The 25,069-nt window shown below is 37.7% G+C and overlaps 1 protein-coding gene across 2 annotated transcripts; it reads right to left on the bottom strand.

The window, feature by feature from the left end:
• Nucleotides 1-256: 256 nt before the first annotated feature.
• LOC139114482 (protein GPR107-like) lies at nucleotides 257-24,827 on the bottom strand. 2 transcript variants are annotated; one of them, XM_070676248.1, is made up of 13 exons: nucleotides 24,677-24,827; nucleotides 22,341-22,505; nucleotides 20,113-20,213; nucleotides 14,727-15,453; nucleotides 12,715-12,816; nucleotides 11,052-11,264; nucleotides 10,153-10,226; nucleotides 8,128-8,245; nucleotides 5,497-5,671; nucleotides 4,806-4,852; nucleotides 4,180-4,227; nucleotides 3,630-3,787; nucleotides 257-3,049 (listed from the first exon to the last, which is right to left on the bottom strand). In XM_070676248.1, the coding sequence occupies exons 1-13, from the start codon at nucleotides 24,797-24,799 to the stop codon at nucleotides 2,962-2,964; spliced, it is 2,139 nt and encodes a 712-aa protein (XP_070532349.1). In that variant the 5' UTR covers nucleotides 24,800-24,827; the 3' UTR covers nucleotides 257-2,961. The 2 variants fall into 2 exon arrangements, with proteins under 2 accessions (XP_070532349.1, XP_070532348.1); XM_070676247.1 differs by having other exon boundaries at nucleotides 4,806-4,855.
• Between the last annotated feature and the right edge of the window lie 242 nt (nucleotides 24,828-25,069).

Raw genomic sequence — 25,069 nt, forward strand, 5'->3', positions numbered from 1 at the left:
CATAACCTCTATGAACAGGCGGCCTCTATGAAGTGGTGAACCTGTAAGGTGGTGACCTACGTGAAGAGGTGACCTCTATGTAGAGGTGACCTCTATGAAGAGGTGAACACCCTGAAGAGACAACCTCTATGAAATGAATAACATAAAGAGTGACCTCTCTCTGAGGGTGACCTTTAAAACAGGTCTGACTACAGTATACATGCGGTAAGTCACTGATTACTCCAGACACAAACAAAGAGAGTCTGAGAACATCACATATTTTCATGAAAGAAGTATATTTGTAATAGCTCTTTGAATGGACAAAAAAGACAGGTTTCATTGTTTAGAAATTAGATACACTGCTTTATTTGACAACCTTCACTAAGCTGGTTGCCCTACAAGACTGTCCCAGTAAAATGCACCTGCGTGAAAATTAGATCCGACAGGCATTTTCTAAACTGTAGGTATGACAGTATCTTGATATGTGGAGCATAAAGTCAATCAGTGCACAGCTGAAGTAAAGCACACACACAAACATGCATGCTCTCTCTCTCTCTCTCTCTCTCTTCTCTCTCTCTCTCTCTCTCTCACACACACACACACACACACACACACACACACGTGTGGATTAAATGTTCAGTGTGGGACGACTGTTGACACATCTCCTTACTAACTGAACAACTTAACCACAACTTATGTTACAGTCGAGTTGTCATTTTTGAAGCAAAGCAATACCAAAGATTATACAAAAGACACTAACTGCTACTGTACAAAGACACTGTACTTCGACGGAGGAATGGATGATACTCTCATATTTGAAAGAAACAATGAGCAACTGCAAAATTTTCAAATTATATTTAGACGATGTTCAAATACACCAGAGCAAAGCCAAAGTGCAAAAAAACTTCAAATAAATTGCATCTGACCATTTGAGATGATGACATAAATTTACAACGAAAAGATCTGTGTACATTTAATGAATACACTACACATCTCAACTATTCTCTACAATGCTATATTTACAACACAAACACATAAGCAGCAAAAGTAACAAATTAAGGGGAAATACTAACCTGGGACTCAAAACACTTTCCCAGATAAATAAAAACAAGATAACTATGAATAAAAGTATTATGGGCTGGATTTCAAGTGTTTAAAAGATTGTAAAAGACAGATAACTCTTGGGTATGTTTCAAGTTGAACTGAAGTTGTCATCATGTGAACACTGTTAACATGCAAGAAAATGCTGTAGGAGATACTGAATAAACCCAGACCACAATATACATGTGTGTTCTCATGTGCTGTATTTCAACCTTGCTTTCAGTCATCTTAAAAGCCAACAATTCCATTTTGCTCAGAGATTTTGAACAGCTTCACTCTTTGAAATTTGTAAAATTGGCCAATATTCATCAATTTGGTCACATAATAAAATTAAAGTTACAGCGACCACCATTTCTTCTTTTGGAATTCGTTTCTCATAAAAAAAAAAAGATGAAAAACGTTCAACTTGTTTTTAATGTGTCTGAGTAAATTTGAAACACTTCACATACAGTGACGTCCAGTCACTTTCACAACAGGTCTTGATATAGACCTGAGAAGCTTCAAAACGGGCTATTTACAGCATATGCCAAAAACACCACTGTTGCATATGTAGAACCAAAAACACCACTGTTGCACATGTAGAACGTGAAAGTTCCCTGCAGCACCTATGACCTGCAGGCTGTAAATTTTTCCAATGCCATCAATATGCTAGAGTCAAGTTTGACTGCAGCATTTTTGGATCAGAAACTCAGCTGTGCACAGCCGCCAATCATGACACTCAAAGTGTTTATTTACAGTGATTCAATAACTGAATAGTGCCAGTAGAACAAAGATTATGAAGTCAAGTTCATGAACATTTACTAGAAAGGATCTTCATGCTTCATGGTCAGTGCTGGAAAGACATCAACACAGGTCAATAAAAGTGTGAAAATTCGTGCACACAGTAAATGTTCTTATTTACAAGATCGATAGTTCAATTTGAGCCTGAATGACCCACACATCACCAGAGGTAAACTTTTCTGACACAAATCCTTGTATGCAAGTTTGACGTTTGTCTCTTGAGCTTCCAAATCTGTATTACAAAGTACACTGAAGGAAGAGACATTTTACGGTTCAAAAAAGAAAATTTACAAAATGTACCCTATTCACGTTTTGAAATTGTACAGCAAGAAATTAAATAGGTTCCATGGGTCAAATGATGAAGCACACAGTCTCTCCCATTTGCACAGTCTGTGTGCATAAGTGAATTTAACCCTTTGAGTGCTGTAATTTTTCCCACCAAAATTTTAGTACAACATTTTACCAGTTTTTGCAGATTTTTCTGTAAATTTTTGGATAATTTTGGACCAAATAGACATCGCATTTTATTTGCTACAGTTTTTTATCAAAATTTTGGTAAAATCTGAAAAAAATTTGCTAGAATATATTTAATAAAGGTGACAAAAATTGACTTTGGTGCTCAAAGAGTTAAAACTACACTTGTGTACCTGCTACAACTGCCCACATTCTTTCAATCAATCCCTATAATCTGGACGATGTCTGACTTCTATGATCTGGTGTCAGATGTAGGAAAATTCGTATCAATAAAATGTTTTACAAAGCAATGGTACATGTTTCAAGTGCAAGAGAGTTGGCTATTTACAAAACTACTCATACATAGAAGCCTAGATACACAGGCCCTCCATTTTGCACATCTTAGAATAATCCAATTGTTCATTAATTAAAGCTGGACTGTTCCATGAAAGAAACAGGGGCTGTATAGCACTGTATTAACATCACAGTGTATAGCAAAATTCTCTCTATCTCCCAACTGCATGCACTAGGCTATCAGCTTGCCATGGCGACAAGGAGATGCATGCTGCTTTACGTTCACCAAAGTCAAGTTCAGGAGATGTCGGAGACAAGTTCTTGTCCAAAACTGAAGTACAGGGGGCCCTGGGCTTAGGCATAGTGGTTGCTTTCTCGTTGTTTTGCTGCAGAATTTGTATTCACTTTCTTCAAGCCATCAGTAGCACCACTTTCAGTCAATCTGTCGGAGAGACAGAAATCACATAAAAGTAATCATTAAGGAAGTTGAGTAGGTTATCATTGGGATACCATTTCTTCAAGGTCATCAAGAATCATGAAAGTTTCTTCAAACTAATACAAATGTACTTAACAATTCATGAAAGCAAAGAAAGTCACATCTGTTGAGGTAATCATTGAATTGTCACCTATAAATCTATAATAATCTTAATCAGGCTGGGAGGACAAAACTCAGTAGGGCAAAAGCCACAAAGGGCATAGGAAGTTGGGACTACCTAGTTTATGCGTTACTTCTAATTCTATTGAAATTTAATGTGCAATATTTCAATATCTGCTTATGACACCAGCTCATGTAAATACTACATGTTGTTAAATATCATTAATCACACGTTTCAGGGCTAAATGTTACTGGTCATCGTAGCCTTTTTGCTACCTTACAAGATTGATATTCTAACTTTGCATGCAGTTTTCTTATTTACAAAGAAGAACAAAACATGAGACAAGTGTAGATAGGTATTTTCTATAAGACAACAATGAAATTAATTGAGATGTCATGTCATATGGTATCCTAATAGTTCACTTACACTTCGTCCATTTCAATGTCCTCGTCTTCCTGTGGAACTTGTAAATATGGATTGTTAGACGCCGGCCTGAACTTGTACGCAGTGACCACAAAAAATAAGTAAGTTGCCACCTCAGTGAAGAAATCATTCAACCATATGTATTGGAACGGCACTGTAATCTGCAGACAGAAATAATGGGTGAAATTTTAGTCATCTTATATGCAGGCAACATTGACTTTATTTGGACATGGACTGATGATGATGACATGTAACCCTTTCACTGCAATGGTTTGGTCCAAAGCCATTGCTATAAATTGTGTTTGTGGACTTGTCCACAGGAAAGTGGGGGTGAACAGGTTAAGAGGCATAAATGTCAGTCACTTGTAGCCTGACTCTCCTCTTCCATTCTGAGTTTGTGGAATGGCTAGGACTCTGATAAATATCATGACTTCAAGCTGCCCTATTATATCTGATACACTGAAAATATTCAAATGGTGTTTTCTTGTTCAAATTAAAAGGTCAACATTAAGGAGATGTGTCGGAGAAATTGTTGTGCGATACTGATGCTTACCTTCAACAAGTACACAATAATTCTGGTAAAATAAATATAACATACAACCTGAAAGAAAATAAAGGTAAAAAAATAAGTGTTCTTTCTTTTGCAGAGAAAAATATATTGGTTTGTGCAGGCATGGGGTGACACCAATGACACTTTGTCTTAGAATTAGATAAACTAATTTCAAGACTCGAGGAATCTTTAAATGAAAAGCAAAAGCAATGCAAAGTGCATCCGTAACATTTACGGATATTTGAAATTCAAAATGGCTGCCATCCTTGCATAAACTCTATTTGGAAAATTTTTGAGTTTCAAAAACTGATATAATGAAAATATTTCTAACTCTAACGGCTTTATAGTGAGTCCCCACAAGTGGTAGACTAAAAGAGAATTGTAAAAGTTTGAGAGCACAATTATCTGTCCCGGAGGCGCATTCTATCTTAAGAGAGATACACAAACATTTGAAGCGAGAATAATACATGTACATGGCTTAGGCACAAACAAAAATTGCAATAACTGATATTAATGGTGCATACAATATGATATTATTTTTTACCATTGTTGCAACAACCACACAATTTCAGCAAACAAAACACAGTTGGAAGAAACCAGTTCTCTGTGAGTTGGGACATGACACTTACCATGATGTAAAAATGTCTGAACAACTTCAACTTAGCTAGACTAATAGCTGCTGTAAAACGACAGAGAAAACACTGATGTAAGTTGTAAGGAATGGATATCTTTGAGTCTAACTGAATGACTTGTTATTCTGCAAATATGAAGTGATAAAATAGCAAGTCTCTATTACCCACTACTGTACACAAAACCATATTCATCAAGAAGCAAGGAAATACATATTTTCCTACACACCATTCTGTACGGTTTTGTTTAAATCACTGACATATGATTTCTCTTTTGCAGTGCATCAATAGAACACTGCAGTAGCCTTCACTCCATGAAGGGTTTTCTCTGCGCTCCGATATCTGTCTTTCCTTGACCTCCCCTACAGTATATCCCAAGTCAATCATATTGTTACAACTACAGTAATTTGGTTACAACAAAAATGAAACCAAATAAAGTACCAAAACCGAACAACATAATTTTCCCACTAATATGACTTCATAGTAATTCATGCCTTTCTCAATACTAGCTTCATTCCAGTTAGCCTTCAGAAAATCTACAGCCACATCATGGCATATGATATTACGACACATCCAAATGCACATTTTATAGTTTACCTGTCCATATCTCTCTATCTATCATACCACCTTTCAATCTATTGAAAATTTCAATTTCAGTCTCACTGTGTGTCTGTTTCTGCCTCTGTCTTACCTTTGCCATCAGTTGATGAGGCCTCTTGTAGATGACGTATTGACCAGACCACAGGGAAGAGAATAGCACCACAGCAAAGCAAATCTACCAGGATAAAGATCTCCTTCCACGTGCTGTACTGCGATTTACCTTCTTCAGTCTGTTCTATGATGATGTATGCTACATTAGACAATACCTATGACAAAAAAAAATTTGTATGTGAGCACGTCAATTTATCTATTTTCCACTTATCCTGCTGAGCCTGTCGCCCACCATCCTCTAACGCCAGTAATAAGTAGCGTAAACCTTTTTTCACTGACTTTGGATGTCACTTATGCAAGAATGTAATGTACTTGTGCTCAGCTTGGCAGTTGTAGATATAGTCTCCAAAAATCCACAACATCATGGTGTGTGTCACTGGAATTGGCTAGCTATTATAATCTTTACGGCCCTGATACGGCTTTTGCGGCCCGAGGTCGTACAGCGGAAGCCGTACGACCAAGGGCCGCAAAAGCCGTATCAGGGCCGTAAAGGTTTTATCATATACCTTATGGAATGATAAATATGTAGTTTACATAATATTCAACATTGTTTAGGAGATAAAAATGCGTGCGATATCAAAAATTCATCACCATTTGTGTCAGTTTTTCATAAATACAATGGCCGCTTCCCGTCGCGGATTGACATACATAATGACGTCATTTGTTTACATGCAGAATTCTAGAACGCGCAAAGCAACATCCGTACTATTACGTGACCAACAGAGATCCAGGTTGAAATCGAGGTGTAAGAAGGACAAAAGCGAGATGTCAGTTTCTTGCAATTTATACTAAACAGGCACGCACTTAGTATACACAGTATTTCACTAGAATTTTAAGAAATAAAAGCCGATGTCACCGGCATAGCTCCACTGTCCATGCGCAACTACGATCTGAGCGAGCAGACATTTTCCTAATCTCGCGCTGGCTTTGTATACAAATGGAACGTTTGCGGATAGCAACGCGCGTAGTAACCAGAATCGAGGTAGTTCAGAACTGCACGCGATTGCCCATATTTGGGCACTGGGCTGGGGCGTGATACGTAAAAAAAATGCACGGATCTGAGGGCGCTTCCTCCCATAGCTTTACACAGGCACGTGAATGTAGGTATATGATAAAATTGGATATTAAACATTGCTGAATTCCACTGATTCAACAGTATACTGATTTTTTTCTATTGACTTGGAATGAGTAGGGTTAACATGAGACTTGTTACCGTAGCCCTATCATAGCAAATCTGAAGTAAATTGTAATATTGTTGATGTTTCAATGATAAACTTTCTGATGGTTTACGGTTGATGGATTTTGAACAATCTAATTTTAGATGGGGAATGCAGATTCTTTGATGAGATTATGAAAATAAAAGGTCAAATATTTATGAAACAGTTCTGTAATATTTATGTAACTTCATGATGTTAATCCATGGATACTGACAATAATTCTAATATAATGCTTTGGGCAAATTTCGCTTACAGACTCATCTGTCATATTTATCAGTGTTCTCCCTGAATAAGGTAACAGGGGCGTGGCGCCCTCTTGTAAATTCCGAACGCCCCCTTGCCAGAAATGAAAAAGATTTATTTTTTTTGAAAAATAAAACAATAAAATATACGGGAAAAAAAGTTGACAGTGATTTACAAGCAAAATCCAAGCGTGATCGTCGATCCTGCAGGCTGCAAACGTAATTCTCATCGATCTTGCAAATCTCGCGAGTTTGTGATGTCATCCGAGATCATAAGCCCATGTGCAACTCATCGATGGCAGCCATATTTGCATGGCTCAGGCCGTAACGTATCGTTAACCACGGTCCCTCCATAGGGACCGTGCATTAGGTAACCGACTTAGCTGAGCCAAGGAGCTTGAGCCGAACCAAGGACAGCAGAGTACACTGAAGTTTTTATAGGAGGTTAGAATTTTGCTTGTGTATTCCTTCCCAAAGCAAAACGACCTATTTTTAGACTCGGCCGGAGGATGAGAACACGTGAGTGCTATGGTGATAATTTTGACATCGATGAATAAATGTATGTCTGTCGCTATGTTTTCGTTTTCAAAAAATGTAATCTTTATTGAAATCAGTGAACTGGAATAAAAGTTGTGGAACACTGTCTCAGATTTCTTTTCCTTTGAGTTTTTTATACGAAAAAATCTGAAAAAAATACTCCCCAAGTGTCACCAAATAACATCATTTTAACCTCTGTTTTCAAAAGCTCCAACAGCAGGAGGGGGGACACCCCCCTCCTGACCTCCCCCACGACCACTTACGCAGTCGCTTGTGGTGCTTTGCACCACGTCTTCGCCCTCTTGTAAAAAAATCCTGGGGAGAACACTGTTTATGTATAGTGGCACTAGCAAAATTTTTCAATTTTTTAAAACATTACAGTCTGTGATGCTATTGTCTGTTCTACATAAATTTATAATAGCATATACAACATTACTCTGCAAAAGGCCAGGAATTTCATTTTGTCAGGATAGAATTTATGAATAATTACAAGACGTGAGTAAACTACAGCTGCAATTTTACTTCATAAGTATTTTTTTCAACCACTTTCTCCTATTTACATCAAAATGTCTTGAAGTATACACCCCATGCAGCTATGGGAATTCTTGATCTTACCTGAAGAGGGATCACAATCACAAATATTTTCTTGTCCTTATCGGAAAGGATCTGCTTGATGAAAGCCCACCCAGCACCAATGAATACAATGGTAATGAATAAAAGGGAACCCTTCAGTCTGCATTTGGATAAAAGAGATGACAAAGAATTAGTTATGGAAACTGACACACATGGTTTTCAGAGAGGTGGCCAGGAAGTCAGACCGACATTTTTTTCGCAGCATTTCATTTTCAGTCCAGTTCATTGGCCAGCAGAACTTTGCTGTTGAATAACATCTAATGTTTCATGTGGCAAAGTTCATCTCTATAGAGAAAATACAAGTGAACAGAATCATGGTTTACATCGGTTCAGGGTTCACACTGCAAATGCCACACGAATTTCAACAGTAAAAGGGACAAAGTCAGCCATTTTTCATGAATTTTGTTTGATACGAGATACTACTTATATTGTTTGACATGTTGAAAGATACTAAATGATTGGGTGACCATGCTTATATTCAACCCTGGTTGTAGACACGATACATGAAACCATCGCGAAAATGATTAATGGTCATGACCATTATATAATTCATTTTCGCGATGGTTTCATTTAATTTGTCTAAAACCGGAGTTGATATATATGCATGGTCGCCATTTATTCAGTATCTTTCAACATGTCAAACAATATAAGTCGTATCTTGCATCAAACAAAATTCATGAAAAATGGCTGACTTTGTCCCTTTGACTGATGATTAGAGCCAGGGCAGAAGGGTCTATGTAAAAGCACAGAGAATGTGTTTGGATTTTTTCTTGTCCCTGTTCATGTCAGCTTGGCATACAACAATAGAATGATATTGATTTTTACTAATTCCGGTATTTACACAAATCTTGCTCTGCTTCTGTTCCACCATGCTGCCCTCTGGGATTTCAATGGTGAAAAGTTATTGATCTGGGATCACCAGTATCATGACTTGACCATCCTCTGAAAAGCCTTTTGCAATGCGTTCAACAACTTTTGAGGACAAATGCATGAAAGCTGCATAAAAAATGAAAATATTGTGTGCAGAATTTTTCATGCTATTGTATTCACTGAAACGTTTCCATTACAAATATTCAAATACCCCATGATTTACTGCAACATAATGGGCATGGCCTTATGGGTAAGATGAAGTCTGAACATAATATATTTAGGACAGCAACATCTAGTTATTTTTGAAATTCATTCACAGCTTCTTAAATTTTCTGTCTGAGTTCACAATAGGACATTTATTCATTCAATGGAAGACAGACTGACGTCAGTTGGTGAAATACTTTCTAAGCTAGCTGTCATCATAAATATTGAGCAAACAAAATCTGTAGTTCAAGCGTTTTAATCTTCTGGAGGGAACACAGCTGTTACACAATGCTATTACTAAGTTGTGCACAATAGCAAACTGGCCTATAGGTGTGTTCATTTTTAGCTGGGTAAGGGAGAAATTGACCATCTGATTAAATTGATCATTAAATTAGAATGTATTTTTCTTATCTGAAATATTCTCACCCATGAGGGTAGGCTACACCTTTTGCATGACCCTCCCCTTTCTTGGATTCATGTCGATTACAGCTTGCAGCGCATCTGAGAAATACTGCATCTGATAGTTCACTACGAAATCAATCAAGTTTTCACAGAGGCTCTCTCATTAGCTTTGTGAACCAACCAGACACCCCCCCCCCCCCTAGTATTACATCAATGTGTGTAAATTGTCCAGTGTGGTCCAGTATGCTTTAGTCTTCCAAAATTTGTGTCTTATTTTGTAACAATTTTTAACGCTCTAGACTTCATAGCAGCCGTGGGTAGAATGCACAATAATGATGACAGAGTATTTTCTGATGATTACTGATACCATGGTCACTACAAATATCCTGTGCTCAATGTTCTGTGCTAATGCATACTATCTACTAACAACAGTAAATCAGACAAACGTACATGTACCTTCAGTTACATTACTACAAACACTGCTACTACTACTACTGCTACTATGCTAGCACTAGTAGTTACTGTACTTACAAATGTGTAATATAATACATGACTGCCCAGGACTCCATTGGAAAACCATCCTTTGCAATGAAATGGTAATCAATCTGAAACATAGAGAACAAAGAATTGATGATTGTATGTGGTAAATTGAATATGTGAAGAAGCTGACAAAATGACTACCTTCCCTGTGCATATGGAAATATTTTCATTAAACAACATGTTCGCTCTCTGTTTAAGAAGCTTTGCTAGAACTTTTCTGCTGATGGTGTAGTTAATCCTACATAACAATACGTGTTTAATGTCCAGTATTTCTGATAAGGGACGAACCATTTGAATTTGATGCAGTAGCTGCTAAATCCTTTTTGCATGTACCAATCGTTTCAATGTTCATTAAGGGTACATGAACAATTTTCAACAACAAATCAATGAGACATTCTTGAGACTTCCATACTCAAGGTACTTAACGTGAACCAGTCGGTTGACAGTTGAGTTAAACATGTCAATCTCCATACAACAAAACGTTGCATCTGAAATGTTAACTTCCATTCAGGACTTGTGCAACCATCAATGCTGAAGATGGTGACGTGTTACATTACAGCCTCACAGGATGTCATGAAATCTTGCACAATGCCGAGAAAGATTACATGGAATATACTGATCAATTTTAGCTGTCTATTATAAAGCCTCTTTGATTGAGCAATACAATATGACAAATATCAGTTGCTTAATCTTCTCTTGACAAGAAAGGACGAATCCTGTTGAAAGTAAACATCTGTAAAACTTACCCAAGGTGACAGTTTAAACAGCAAATTTGTCGCAAAATTGGCATCTTATAAACTAAATTTAACTTGGCTATATAATCTGAAACTGCTCGCTTGGGGGAGACATTCAGATTGAGTTAAAATTTTATTCATGTACATGTCACTTACAGCATGAAAGAGCAGTGACAATGACTTCAAGAAGATGAGTGTCAGCATAAGGTAATGGATCTTGAAGACGTCTTCCTTGTGCTTCCTCAAGATGTACAGCCACACCCAGGCAGTCACGAAGAACAGCACAGACATGGTGAAAAACAGGGACGGAAGGGGGATTTCACCGGCGGACAGGTAGTTCTCATTGGTGTTGACCTCCTCTATAGCAACCTGGACAATGCAGAAGAAATTACCTTTGAAATCAGCTTGACGAGTGTGTACAGCTGTATGACATGTGTGTGATGCAAAACAGCATGTCCACATCATTATTGATTCACTCTGAGCAAACGGAAGAATACGATTAGGTTATTACAAAAATACCACTAAGGATGCAAGAAGACACTGACCAAGCATATTGCCCTGCGTGAAGCACAGGACAACATACGACACCAACCTCCTCAAGTATTTTTTGCCATATTTTCGTTTTTATTGTACATCTTACATTCATGACTGGGATGTCAAATGGGCCATGTATTGACTATTTTCATGCATTGTCAACGACTTTTCTTCTGGTTTATAGGCCAAGTATGGAATGTCATCTGGATAGCCAGTGAACTAAACCCACTGAAAGAGACATTTTGTAGCTACATGTATCTGATCATCCAATGGGTACCCATGAAACTGTTCAACAGTGAATGTGCAGAAGCAGCTGCAGAATTCATTGTACATGGGAAGACGCAAGAAACTGTAAATGTTACAGCACAGGGAATCTGAAAGGCTTCTTTCATGCGTGCAAAATTATATCGTTCTCTAGATGTATAACAATATACATCATATCAAGCCATTAAAACACTATCCTATGGGGAATGTTTCACTTTAAGACAATGTAAGATAAAATAATTATGACCCTAGGGTGATACTTGTCTCCGCATTCTTCAAGTGTACCTGAATGTCAGACTCCCTCTAGCAGGTTTAAATACCTAGTATTTGTCATGTATTAATTCTGTAGATGTATTCATGCCAAGAACGTTTATCAATTAGGACTGAACTTTCTAACCACGCTTGAATTCAACTGTCAATAGTACCTGCTAGTAATGAAGATTAAAGGTATACAGTCACCTGTAATCTAAGTATGCCATATATGGTCAAAGGGGCGTTCCTTGCTATTCAAAATGCCCATGTGAGCGCGCTGTTTTTAAAAAGCGGCCACCCGCTTAAAATCTGTGATTGGTTAGATTTTCTCTTTCCATGGTAACTGTGGCAAAATTGGAACAGGTGACAGTATACCTTTAAATACCTCAGTATTTAAAGGTATACTGTCACCTGTTCCAATTTTGCCACAGTTACCATTGAAAGAGAAAATCTAACCAGTCACATATTTTAAGCGGGTGGCCGCTTTTTAAAAACAGCGCCCTCACATGGGCATTTTGAATACCAAGGAATACCCCTTTGACCAAATATGGGCATATTTAGATGACTGTGACTGTATACCTTTAACATGCCATATATAGTACGCAAATAAATTACACTCAGCAAGATTAAAATGGTTGATATAACTGTGAAAAGTCACAGCTTAATTATCTTCTTATAACTGCTCAACAAAAAATACTCCACTGTTCAGACATGTTTGATCTCAGACACAGACAGTAGGATCCATTCAACAATTGGGAAGTACACTTACGGAAAGGGAAATCTGAACTTTCTCTTCCTTGAGATTGTGACAGTTGTGGAAGTACAAGTTGTAAAGGCCTTCCTCTTCTGGTCTGTTGATATCCACATAAAACTGAAACAGAAATTGGCATGTTGTTTATGAGGATACGTGCAGATGAGAGCAATGGTGCGAATGTGACTGCACAGTCAAATGCTGTCATGACACTGAATATAATCAAAGCTAGCAAACATAAAAAATACCGCAATTATACGGTGTCGCTCAAATTTGATCAGAATTGGTACATACCAAAGATCAACAATTAGTGTTATTTCTATCTGTTCAGTGCAGGAAAATTATACGTTGATGTTATGACAATTTCTGCACAGTACAACCAGAAAAACAACAAGAAATATTTAAACCAGAAAATTAAGAATGACAAAAGTCTGAAACTTAAGATACTGAAGGTCAACTTCAGCAACATGCATAGCAGAGAATCTTTCTACCATGGATGTACAAAAATAGACATCCATATGGTTTCAGCAGATCTGTTAATATGTCACAGTTCATAAACAATGACATGAGGAAATGAACAATTAGCTGTTTCAGTTACATCTACCACTCCTGCACACTTGCAGTATTTCCCTTTTTCTTACCTCATTTGCACATTATTGACACTGATGTGTTCATTTGAACAAATTCACATCTCAACCCCTACATCTACCTATACACCAAATACTGAGATGGTAGCTTTGGCAGTATGGGAGCCTTTGTGTGTGACGGACATACATCCGCACATACCCACAAATATACAGACATACAGACGCCACTCAGACTCATCATATAAGCTCTTTTTGGTATTTATATATAAAACCAAATATGAGCTAAAAAGAATACCCGTCTTTACCAAACGGTTGTAACTCAGGAAGCATATGACTGATTTAAAATCACATGTTCATGACTGCTTATTCACAATTACAGTTCAAGAAGCAGTAACTGTGGATTTAATTTCCAGTATTGTTTATTCTGTTTCAATTTTTGGTGAATAAGTATCTTCTAAACAATAGTGCCGTTAACACACAGGCCATTAAAACACCTCTAAAACGGCTCTGGTCCAATACTGTCATAAAAAGTTATGTGTGGACTCTCCTAAGTGGTTCTGAAACGTTTTAACTTTGAGACCGATTAGCCGGCCTGACCTGTAATGTAGGGATTAACTCTATCCGGAACTCACTGTGTGGACAGACTGAGCCGCTTCAGAGGCGTCTTAATAAACGCCCTTACGCGACAGGTATTTGTAACATATACCAAACAAAAACCAACATTCAATTTTAATTGCTGCCGAAGAGAACACTACATCTTGTTGCAATAACTGGTCTGATGATGAGATCAGTCAGCTTATCTCAGTCTGGGTGAATGTAAGTATACAGAGAATGCTGAATAGAACCTGTAGGGACAGCCTCGTTTACAAAAAAAATTGCTGAAAAGGCTCTACAAAAGGGTTTCAACAGAACAGTTGATCAGTGCCACTGCAAGATAAGGCACTGAAACTGAAGTACAAAAGAAGTTATTGACAATAACAGGCAGTATGACATAGTTCATGTCAGCCATCTTTTTACAATGCTGTATGCTTGGCCATATACACCTTTTGAACTCGAGAGGGAGCATTAAGCTGGCTAAAACATCAAAATAAAGAGTTAATTTTGTGTGTGTGGACACATGTGGACTCCAACCATTAATCCCCTTGGTTTGCAAATCACAAATAGTGTCACAGAAATGCTTCCAATTTTTCCTAGTCTGAACGCAGTAAATATGTAAATGTCTATTATCCAACTTGTCAACACAACCTGTATAGAAGTATCCAACCTTACTATTGACATCTGCATAAAGAAAGCTTGTCCACACTCTTTCAACCTCTTTCACCCTCTAATATGAATACAACATGAGCAATATTTGTCTAGCACATTTGTGTATCAGGCAAAATGTTTTACACAAATTCATGATGTTAGAAATAAATCATGACGGTAGAATTGTCAAACACTTACTACAAATGAGTATTTCCCTTTTGCTGATTTGTCCATCTTCAAGGATGTAGCCAAGGCTGGCAGAGTGGTAGCATCCTTGGAATCTTCACCGTCAGTCTTGGTTGTGGGTTTGGCGACTGGCTTTTCAGTTACTTTACCATTTCCGGCCGGTGTTTCAGTTCCCTTCTCCATCCCATCCTCCTTATTTTGCTCTTTAATGTTGCCCTGCTGTACAGCTGGTTTCCCATCCCCCTCCTGCTCCTCCTCATTTTGCCCTTCAATGTTGTCCTGCTGTACAGCTGGTTTCCCATCCCCCTCCTGCTCCTCCTCATTTTGCCCTTCAATGTTGTCCTGCTGTACAGCTGGTTTCCCATCCCCCTCCTGCTCCTCTTCATTTTGCTCATCAATGTTGTCCTGCCCTACAGCTGGTTTTTCATTTACCTTCTCCTTATCATTAATTTGCTCCTCATTATTGCCCTGAGCTGCATCTGGCTGTTTTGGTGTGCCTGTATCCTGGTTTCCTATTGCTGCACTCTGGGCTGGGCCACCTACTGGTGCATTCAGTCCTACCAAGCCAATAGCATCTGGAGGCTTGAGAGTATTGGGTGACTTCACAGTGACATCAGCAGTCTCTGGAGCTACAGCCCCTGGGTCATCTGGCGCATCTCTCTGTAATCTCCCTTTGTTATTCTCTTGCCCATAAATTGCCAGTTGTTCCAAAGCAGCGCCCTGTCTTTCCACAATCACCCTGAGATTGTTTAACGCAAAAAAAAAATTCAAACCATATCAGAGATACCACTATACATAAGGCCAAAAAAAAAAAATTGTACTGTTCCGATTACATGGTTTTCAAAAATAGGGTAGGTAGGTAGGAAAATTTTTTTATTTTTCATTTTTTTTTATTTCTCAATGTGCATTTTCTATGCGTTCAAACAAACTACCAGTGAACATTTTTCTCATGAAACACACTCAAATTGAATACCAATTCATTAAAATAAAATATTCATCAGTAGAATTGAAGTGTGTGGTTTATAAGACTGCCATGGAAATTGATATGGCTGAATTACAACTCTTTGACAGGAAAGTGAACTGTTTATCCACATGTAAGTCTGACTTGTAAGAACTGACACAACTCAATATTTACTGTCATCAATGCAGTGTTTTATCTAGGATACTATACCTGGGGGATTGGTCCCCCTCTACTGGAATTTTTGAGGGGGATTTTAAAATTTTGGGGGGATTTAACGGAAACATTTAATGACATCTTATATGTAAGTTTTTAATGTTGCAGTGATGTCGCTTGTGATATACATACTACAAGGCATAAATCACTTTCTTACATAATCCAAGCTGCTTGCTCCAAACACCATCCTCTATAAGATTTTTTCAAAAGTCAACAAATTTGGGTATCACTGTTGTGAATGTATAGGGCTTCCAAGAGTGGTGGACGGCTCATTAATATTCATAAGCATTAATATCCCTAAAAATTGTAGCATATTCCCTCATGCTTAAATATTTTGTATGTTTGTTTGCACATATTCTGTAAGTCTGCTTTCATAGAGCTTAATGTACATTCAAACATCAAAATTAACAACATCAAGCCATTCCCACTGTACCTTCAACAAGGGATTTTTTCATTTTTCACTGAACTGTCTGCACAACACAAACCAAGAAAAAAATCTATTGTAGTTATAAAAGAATGTTTTGTAGCTTCTGAAAAAAATGATGTGCTTGTTTGTCACGTTTTTTACTGTGCCTATATCATCCCTCACTACTGTAAGTTTGGATCAACATTGCCCTATGCAAACCAGTGAGCTGTATTTTTCTAGTGACCTACAATGTAGCTGGTCTTGTAGTTTTGTGCGCAGACTCAGTAGAGCTAAAACGAACAACTTAAAGTGTCAGATCCCTTGTTTTAAATTGAATGCGGAGTCGAGTTTTTCTCGATGTCAGATTTGCTCCAGTTGCTTTTTTTCAGTCATTTTAGAATGCGGAAAATAACAAACAAAAAGGTTGGTTGTCACCGACAGTTAATTTTAGGGTTTATTTGCCCCGAAAATGAGTCAGTGTCCGTTCACTGAATTCAAAAACCTGGCCCATTGACACCCAGGGCTCGAAATTAGCGGTAGTCTGGCGGCAATTGACTACCAACTTTTCCGTTCTGACTACCAACTTTGAAAAGAGGTAGTCAGGTTGACTACCGGTGAAAATTCGGGCAGATTACACGCGATACATAAGCCATCCAGTTCATTGACCAAATCTAAATAGACGTGTAGACATGCTAAACTTTACCAAAATGTATCATTTTTTTCTTTTGTCAGTGTTATAAAAATTTCGATAGCGTGGCTATTTTTTGCGACATTTATGCAAAACAAGTTACGTTTTCACAAGGCATGAGCATCACAAGTCACATGCAGTCTCGTTAAATCACTTTACTTTAGAGGCTGTAAAATGAGCATTTTAAACCATTTCCGTAGAATTCCAAAGTCCGTTCTTCACAAATCTGAAGAGAGTGGTGCAGTCAGTGGTGAAAATGCCACTGGAATAGCTAAGTCATGGTCATTAGAAAAGACTGAAGATGCAGCCGAAAAAATGCTGAAAATATCAACGGATGATAATGATCACGATGATGTTGACGGAGCAATTGGAAACACTCCGAAAAAGCCCAAGGTGACACGAAAATTTCAGAGGACATGGCTGCTGGGCAGAGAGTCTTGGTTGAAATATGATGATCGGAAACACTCGATGTTTTGCAAAATCTGTCCACAAAATCACTTTTCAAAACCGCAAGGTCGTACGCTTGTCTCGAATGTCACGATCGTTTGACGTTAATATCAGTACGAACGAGTATTGTTTCACGGTGACGTTTACACCTTCACGCGATTGATCGATGATATTTCACCATGTGTTCTAAAACTTACATTTTAATCACACATTTGTTTTATTGAACATAACATATAGAGTTTCAAGTTAACAAACATATTAATACCGATAACATGCATGTATTTGTATATACCTCACTATGTATGTTATACGGAACAAGTTACAGTCAGTCAGTCAATTTTTAAAGATATACTCACCTGTTGAAAATAAAATATGTTGAACAGACAATTTCATTAGGGCTAAATTCCAAAGGTTTTTCAACTTTTTTTCTGCGTAAAATATTCTGACTACCAAGACTCTTCTGTTGACTACCAACTTTTGAAAATGGTAGTCAGCCTGACTACCATCACTAAAAGTTAATTTCAGGCACTGCACTGAACATGTTTCTGTGACAGTAAAGTCCAATTTTTCGCGTCAATTTTGCTATCAGAATTATTTTCAGAGTGTTATGGACATTCATATGATACACAAAAACTTCAGTTTGTCTCGTTTTCTCAATCATACTGAGATGACGTGACACAGAAACCTTCTCGGGCTGGCCGGCAATGAACTTTTGTGAACGTAACTCTCAACTGGCTGATAGGTTTTCATATGCAAAATCAGCGTACGGAAATTTATGCGTGGTATTGTTTCAACAGCATTTTATTGAAGCAGTTCAAAAAGTATCAAAATCGAACTAAAATTACTTCCATGCGTTTCACGTTTTTTCATATCTCATTATTTTTACTTCCGGGTTTACGAAGCTCTAAAAAGTCTAGGGTCAGGGGGATAAAATTGGGGTAGGTCGGGTAATCGGAACAGCACATATTTTTTTTTTTTTGCCTAATATATGGTACATTTACTTTATTCTTAATTCCTGCACAGCTCACCAAACAAAGTGAACAACTTTTGAAACTTCCATACAAAAGACAAACCTTATTTAACACAGAAGACAAAGTGTACACTGCTACTAAACCACAACATAAGGCCCATATATTCAAGCACCATTTACTGAAAGTCACCACCCCTGTACATGTATATACAACATGTACCTATTTTTCATTCTTTCCCCTTCTCCATCTTTTCATGAAGTAAATGCATTTCTTTACTTCATTATTTTTTTTCTTTCCATCATACAAAGGGCACAAAGTCTAATTATAGGATGAGGTGGCTATTTCTCATGACACATCGCACCAATGAAGACTGCTGTGCCTTGCTCAAGGGCACAACATCGTTCTTGAGTCTGGGACTTGTCGTCTACTGGTGAGAGGGCAAGCCAGCCCCAGTCTACCCATTTGCCAGAATGACTTTCCTGCATTTTGAACTATACATGTCTAAATGACTGACAACTTACAAATCTGTGCAACCATTGAAAACAGAATAGTAATGGAACAACACTGTTGATTGCCATTTCAGTTTTGTTACTAAAATAAATATAGCTGCACGTGCGCGATTTTGGACAACGCTGCCTGAAGTATTAGGACAAACTTTGTTGTTGTATGTGTGGCTGTTGTAGCAGCTTGTAGTCTAAACCATAAATTCATACAAATTAGTGTGACTTTTTGTAGCCATTCCAACACTAGCACATTTTATTTTTGTCATTTATGCGGAAAAATGCGGACAAATATTTATTTATGCATATTAATGAGATAAAGTGACGTCATTCGCGATCAGCGCTATTAGCTGTCCATTGAAAGGGATAAAGCCTTTTCTTCACTTTTTTTCATGTTTAGTTTGATATGAATAGTAGTTTGTGTTGTTTGACTTCTTGAAACAAGCTGAAATACAGGTCAACTGTGCACAACCTCAACTCTACTTGCAGCCCGACAGGATTAAACATTCAGTGAAACATTTTCTAGTCTGTGTTAAAAATTCAAGTTTATGCGTAACTGTCACCATGCATGTCTGAACATACATGTACGCTGTTACAAAATTATGGACCTCATGCAAGCTTTTGTAATGAAGTATGTATTGGCTATGCCTTTTATATAGATACGGATAGCAGCTTTTCCTTATACATACATGTATTGTGGCAAAATGTTTATTTTTCATAGGAAAGAAAGTCAGAAAAATGAAAAAAATTCATTTTCTCAGAAGTCACAAACAAAATCATCTGTTTGCATTCAGCAAAGTGGTAAATTTTGACACTTTTGACACAGTTATATAGCATAGTCATTTTGCATAGACTGAGTGACTTTCCATGTTTTCTTGATGTCATAAAAAGGTCACAAAAGAGAACTTTGACGCTTTAAGTAAAGCCTTGTCCCATTACATAGCTACAAACACTGCTACAAATTCAAATGCAGACATGAAATCTATTATACCCAGTGTACATGTACATCATGTACAGGGAGGTATACAGTACACCTGTACGAAATTAAGACTTGGTAATGCCATACACGAAAACATGAATTTATCATCTCACGGCAAACAGTGATATAAACTTTAGTGTGCATGAGGATACAGGCATGCCAGTTGTGAACTCAATTTACTGTACATATGTATTCATGGTGAGGGAAACATTTGGACAATATGATTGACTTACGTGTTGTTCTTGAAATCAAAGATGAATAAGACCATGTTGACGCCTCTCTTGTCCTCGTGACTCCATCGTTTCGACAACATGCACTCATCTGTGTGTTTCTCCTGCAACACAAATCCATGAATTGTCTCTGATACAGTAATAGACTTGTGAATGCTGAGATGAGGCAAAACTATGGCATTCCGAGTTGGACATGAGGCCCTGAAGGTCTGAAATACGTTTTGATACAGAAGCATTTTTTTCCTTGGATAATACATAATTGTAGATGATGGGAGATGTTTTATGGATGAACTGTAAACCAACATTTCAGCAAATGACTCCATCGCAATCCACATTACCACATCTCATAATGATGGTTGTTTGTCAACTCGAAATGCTGGCAGATTTTTACAGCGGAAATAAACCTTATGGTGTGTTTTTGCTTGAAAATGGAGCTGCATACAATATAATGTTACAAATTACATGTAAAAGATTAACAGACTGTTCCACACAATCAGTAACATGCATCAGCTTTCAACTTTATCTCAAAAAGACATTTTGTTCAAATGAATTGTATGATCTGCACATTACTTTCATTTCCTGTGGACAATTGCTCTACCATACTGGCCATGGACAGTGTAAAACTTCATCACGGTAACATAGTTACATCTATTTCATTGCCTGTGAGAGGTATTTTCACATTTGCTACCCTTAACCAACTTCACCTCTTGAGGTAAGATGGGGTTTACATACGAATTGTGAGAGAGCACATCCAATTCAAGTGTAAATTCAACATTCTTGCAGCCATCTTACATGCAAATGTACACACATCTTGTTCAACATTACATACCATGTAACGTCAAATGATGAAATAAGACAATTCAACATAGTCACTACCATTTTCCCTGTGTACATGTGGGCCTATATTCCTCACAGGAATAAGTGGCGGGAAGACTGAAGATTGGTGGGCACAAACAAATTGTGTTTGTATTTTTAGTAAACTAGGGAGTCCACTCATACCATCACTTTTATTTACAGGCCCCCTACGAAAATCCTGTTCACTTTGCAACCAAAGGTGTGTCTACTAACCTTCAGTTGTCCCACAGTGGCTTTGGGTTAAACCATGGTGGTGAAAAGGGTTATCTTTGAATGAGACCTACATGTACCTGCTTTTCTCGTCGCAAACCATTGCACTGCACAATGAACATGTGGCACCGATGCATGTTTGTTGACATTTGTATATTACTTGTTAGTCTGTCATTATTGACTTAAATAATCCAATTTCCAATTTTGGATTTAACGTTATTTACTCAATGTAGACTCTGATCAGAGCTGGCAATAAAATACAATGCAAATAATGCAGGACTGTTTGTGGATAAAACTGGCTTGTAAAGGTAGCTGCATGTACTGTACATGTACATGCACCCAAACAATAATTATGTTAGCAATCAAATAGGAAGGACATTTTAGGTACAAATCATTTTTTGTTTTAACCACCCCCACAACAGAACAATAACTGTGACAGATTTTTAAATACGAAAATTGAACAAGAACGCAATAAAAATGGGAGCAAACAACTCTGAATGAAAAACAAGATCACTGAAAAGAGTGGACATGAATATAAACAGCATTCCTCCTCTGCCTTTTAGGAAACCCTCGTGCTAGTGTGTATGCAATGCTCGTTATAATAATAAATTAGAATTTTGTACTTTCTTACAATCACGGATGTTTAAGGAAGGTATGTGCTAATTGATGTTTTCACTGGCATATCAGTAAATGAGGGTAGGGTTCTGAAGTCACATTTTCATCATAGGCCTTGGTGCTGAATGTGGCGGTATGTGCATCAAGAGAAAGCAATTTTAAACATTTTTGTACGTAGCTTAACCTGTAGTATCAAACCATGCATCAATTTCCTGAACTGTTTCAACAGTAATGATCATATGCATGTATAGACATCCGGAACATCCATCATGCAACAGATGTATGGATGAATGGAAGGATGATCTTGCTCCTGACAAAATGGTATTGTTTATCCTTGATGTTACACTGGGTTTGTACTGAATAAATGTTAAACTGGGTTTGCACCAAATATGTGTACCATGAATACAGTAGTTGGATCTTCAAAACACACAAGAAAACACATAATCCACGACACTTACAGACAAACACTACATAAAAACCAACAACTTACTGTGTACCTATTACTTGCAGCATGTTACTTGTATTTCTCGTGCTGCTTGGTTTAAACTCACCAGATATGAAGAAATTCCATCACTGATACTCATGTCGAGTGAGAAGCCAAACTTCTCTGCTTCTAAAGCCTCTACTGGTATCAACAAAGACGTCAAGTTGACCTTCAGGGATCCACCCTTCAGAAATCCAAACTTACTAAGGTCAATTTGTGACCGCTCTTCTCCCTGAAACCATGGAAGATGAAAATAAAATGATCAGATAAACTTCAGAATCATGTGAATATCAAATTATCATGCTGTGGAGGGAGTGGATGTAATTGGTACATATGGAGGGATTACTTTGCATGCTGACTGAACAGATACCTTGAGATCTTGGTTAACACTTTCAAATTATTCAATGTACGATGATTCGTATATAAAGCAGATATGATGGTACGTTGAAATTCCTTGGTCAAATGAACTTTATTGACATACTTAAAAATACATTTATTTCTGAGATTATGGCAGTACGGTACATGAACAGATGCTTGCAACTGCGTTTGTGTGTACACATGCTATGTGACATGCGTACGATTTGAAAATAGAACAGTACCATTACAGTTGATAATCACATAGAACTGTATCTGTAGCTTTAGAATCAGCATGCTGATTTTTTTGCTTTACAGAGTTCCTATCAGATACGGCTTTCTAAAGAGTTTTTGTCAAGGAACTGCCTCAGGGGTAAATATTCCATGATTTTGCTAGTCATTTTGTCCCTTTGTATGACAAAGAATTCATGTTTGGGGACAGGTGGTTCAAATTTTTGGCAAATAGGTTTATGTAGCACATTGTCATTGATAGACGATTCTAAGAAGTGGACGATTTCACTGCCGATATTCCTCCTTCGTGGATAAGTTTTTTTGTTTTTTTGGGGAGGGGCAATAGCAGGTCAGTTCCTCGTCAAAATAAGTAAATAGCTTGTGTCTAGCTAATGATCATAAATGAACTGTTGGGGACAGCAAAACTGTTACTGAATTCACCTGGACATTGACATGCTGGGTTGTTTCAAATCATTCACAAAAACACTGTTCTAACATGGCCGGTGACTTGCCGAGCAGCAAAGAAGTTCTCTATGTAACTCAAGTATTCACCAATGTATTTATCATGATTTTCATCAACATCTCGTACAACACTGAGCCACAGCTGTAGACTTCTGCATTTCATTGGTTACACTAGCTCGTGTCGTTTTTAGTTGTGAAGTGGACTTAACATCTATGCATAAAGTCTCCTGGCAAGATAATTCAAGATAGTTCAACACGTTGCTTTTATACAATGCTCCAGATAGTACAGGGATTTACAGGAACTGAAGGGAACTAATAACTACCCAGTACACTCTGATTTGACAACACCATATTTACAAAAAATTGTGAGCACAAAATCATTGCAGCTATTGGCTTATATACTTGATTATTAAGTTATGTGAAAACAGGTTTAGCCGTTAACGAGATTATGAGTCTGTCAACATTTTCCTTCAAAAATTCAGTAGAATATATTATTTCCTTCTCAGTTTCTGTTCGTTCAAGCATAGAGTCTTAGAGATGGCACACACTGTGCTGTCTCCATGATTCACGTTATTCAATCTGCTGAGTAAAAATCATGGTGTTCAGAAGACACTGTGACAGACTGCTATAACACACACGGGTAAAACCATAGACAGTCGACAGTGGAGTCCCCCCCCTACTGTCCATGGTACAACAAGGTCAAATCACTCAAAATCACCATGGAGGTAGCAGAGACCTCCATGATATCACCATGCTTGACCTGGCAGAGATGGATTTAGCTCGCAGGAAGTGGTTTCCGATTCCTTTCTTGCTCGGTATTATGTTGAACGATATACACGTAACACAAGACAAAACATTGTGAGAGTGACACCCTGGGAGATTAGCTACATCATGTGGGAATTTCGTACGGATATTATATTTTATTCAAGAACAGAAGAGCGTAGTAGTGTAGAAGCCATGAGCGCGGTTTTATTTTGTTACTGATTTAATATTCTTAAAAAAACAACCCGTTCCAATGAGGACATTCGCCACCAAATTGAACTGGAAACTTGACTGAGAACACTTCAACGAAATGGCGATTTCATTAGCTGTTTTGACGTTAAAACAAATGTTTAAAAGAGCCGAAAATAAATGTATATCGAAAGTCACGGGCAGATCATACGAAATATTATTATTGATCGGCGACTCACCGGTCGCTCGGTATGACTGGGCTGTGTGTGACTCTGAGTGAGTGAGTGTAACAACTAACATTGACAGTTTGGGCTCCACGTATCACTTTTTCATTTCCGGTCCAAATTACTCCCAAATCCCATGAATTCACTCCAAAATGATAAAATATCAACTAAGTATACTTACAGGCAGCTTCAAAGTTTGGTGTATTCTAGCAAACCCTCGATTCAGTAAAAGAAATACAATTCCACCGAGCAATAGCGATCTTGCCACCGAGGCAGCCATGTTGAAATTAGAAAATGACGTCATAGGTGATATGAAGTCTCAAAAGCGTTGAGATAGCGCTGTTATGATTGGTCGGCTAGTTATAAAGCAAGGTCGGATAGCGATGGCGCCGTCATTGGAGGGACTGTTATTTAACAGTTTGATTATACCTTTTTATCTCGACAAAAATAATCGAGATTTATAATAATAACTAAAGTTTGACTCCTCGTCATCAAGAGCACGAAATTGTACAACGTATTTCATATCTTGATACCCACAATGCATTTCTACTTATCCGTGGATTCCACAAGCGAC

Source organism: Ptychodera flava, chromosome 16, assembly GCF_041260155.1.
Source record: "Ptychodera flava strain L36383 chromosome 16, AS_Pfla_20210202, whole genome shotgun sequence".
NCBI lineage: Eukaryota > Metazoa > Hemichordata > Enteropneusta > Ptychoderidae > Ptychodera > Ptychodera flava.

Excerpts from the sequence above, each read along its gene's own strand:
- LOC139114482 (XM_070676247.1), bottom strand. The coding sequence starts at position 24,799 with ATGACGTCATTTTCTAATTTCAACATGGCTGCCTCGGTGGCAAGATCG. Across the intron at positions 12,817-14,726 it reads AAGGGAAATACTCATTTGTA|TTTTATGTGGATATCAACAG; the intron begins GTAAGTGTTTGA and ends TTTCTGTTTCAG. Across the intron at positions 3,788-4,179 it reads TTATTGTGTACTTGTTGAAG|ATTACAGTGCCGTTCCAATA; the intron begins GTAAGCATCAGT and ends TTCTGTCTGCAG.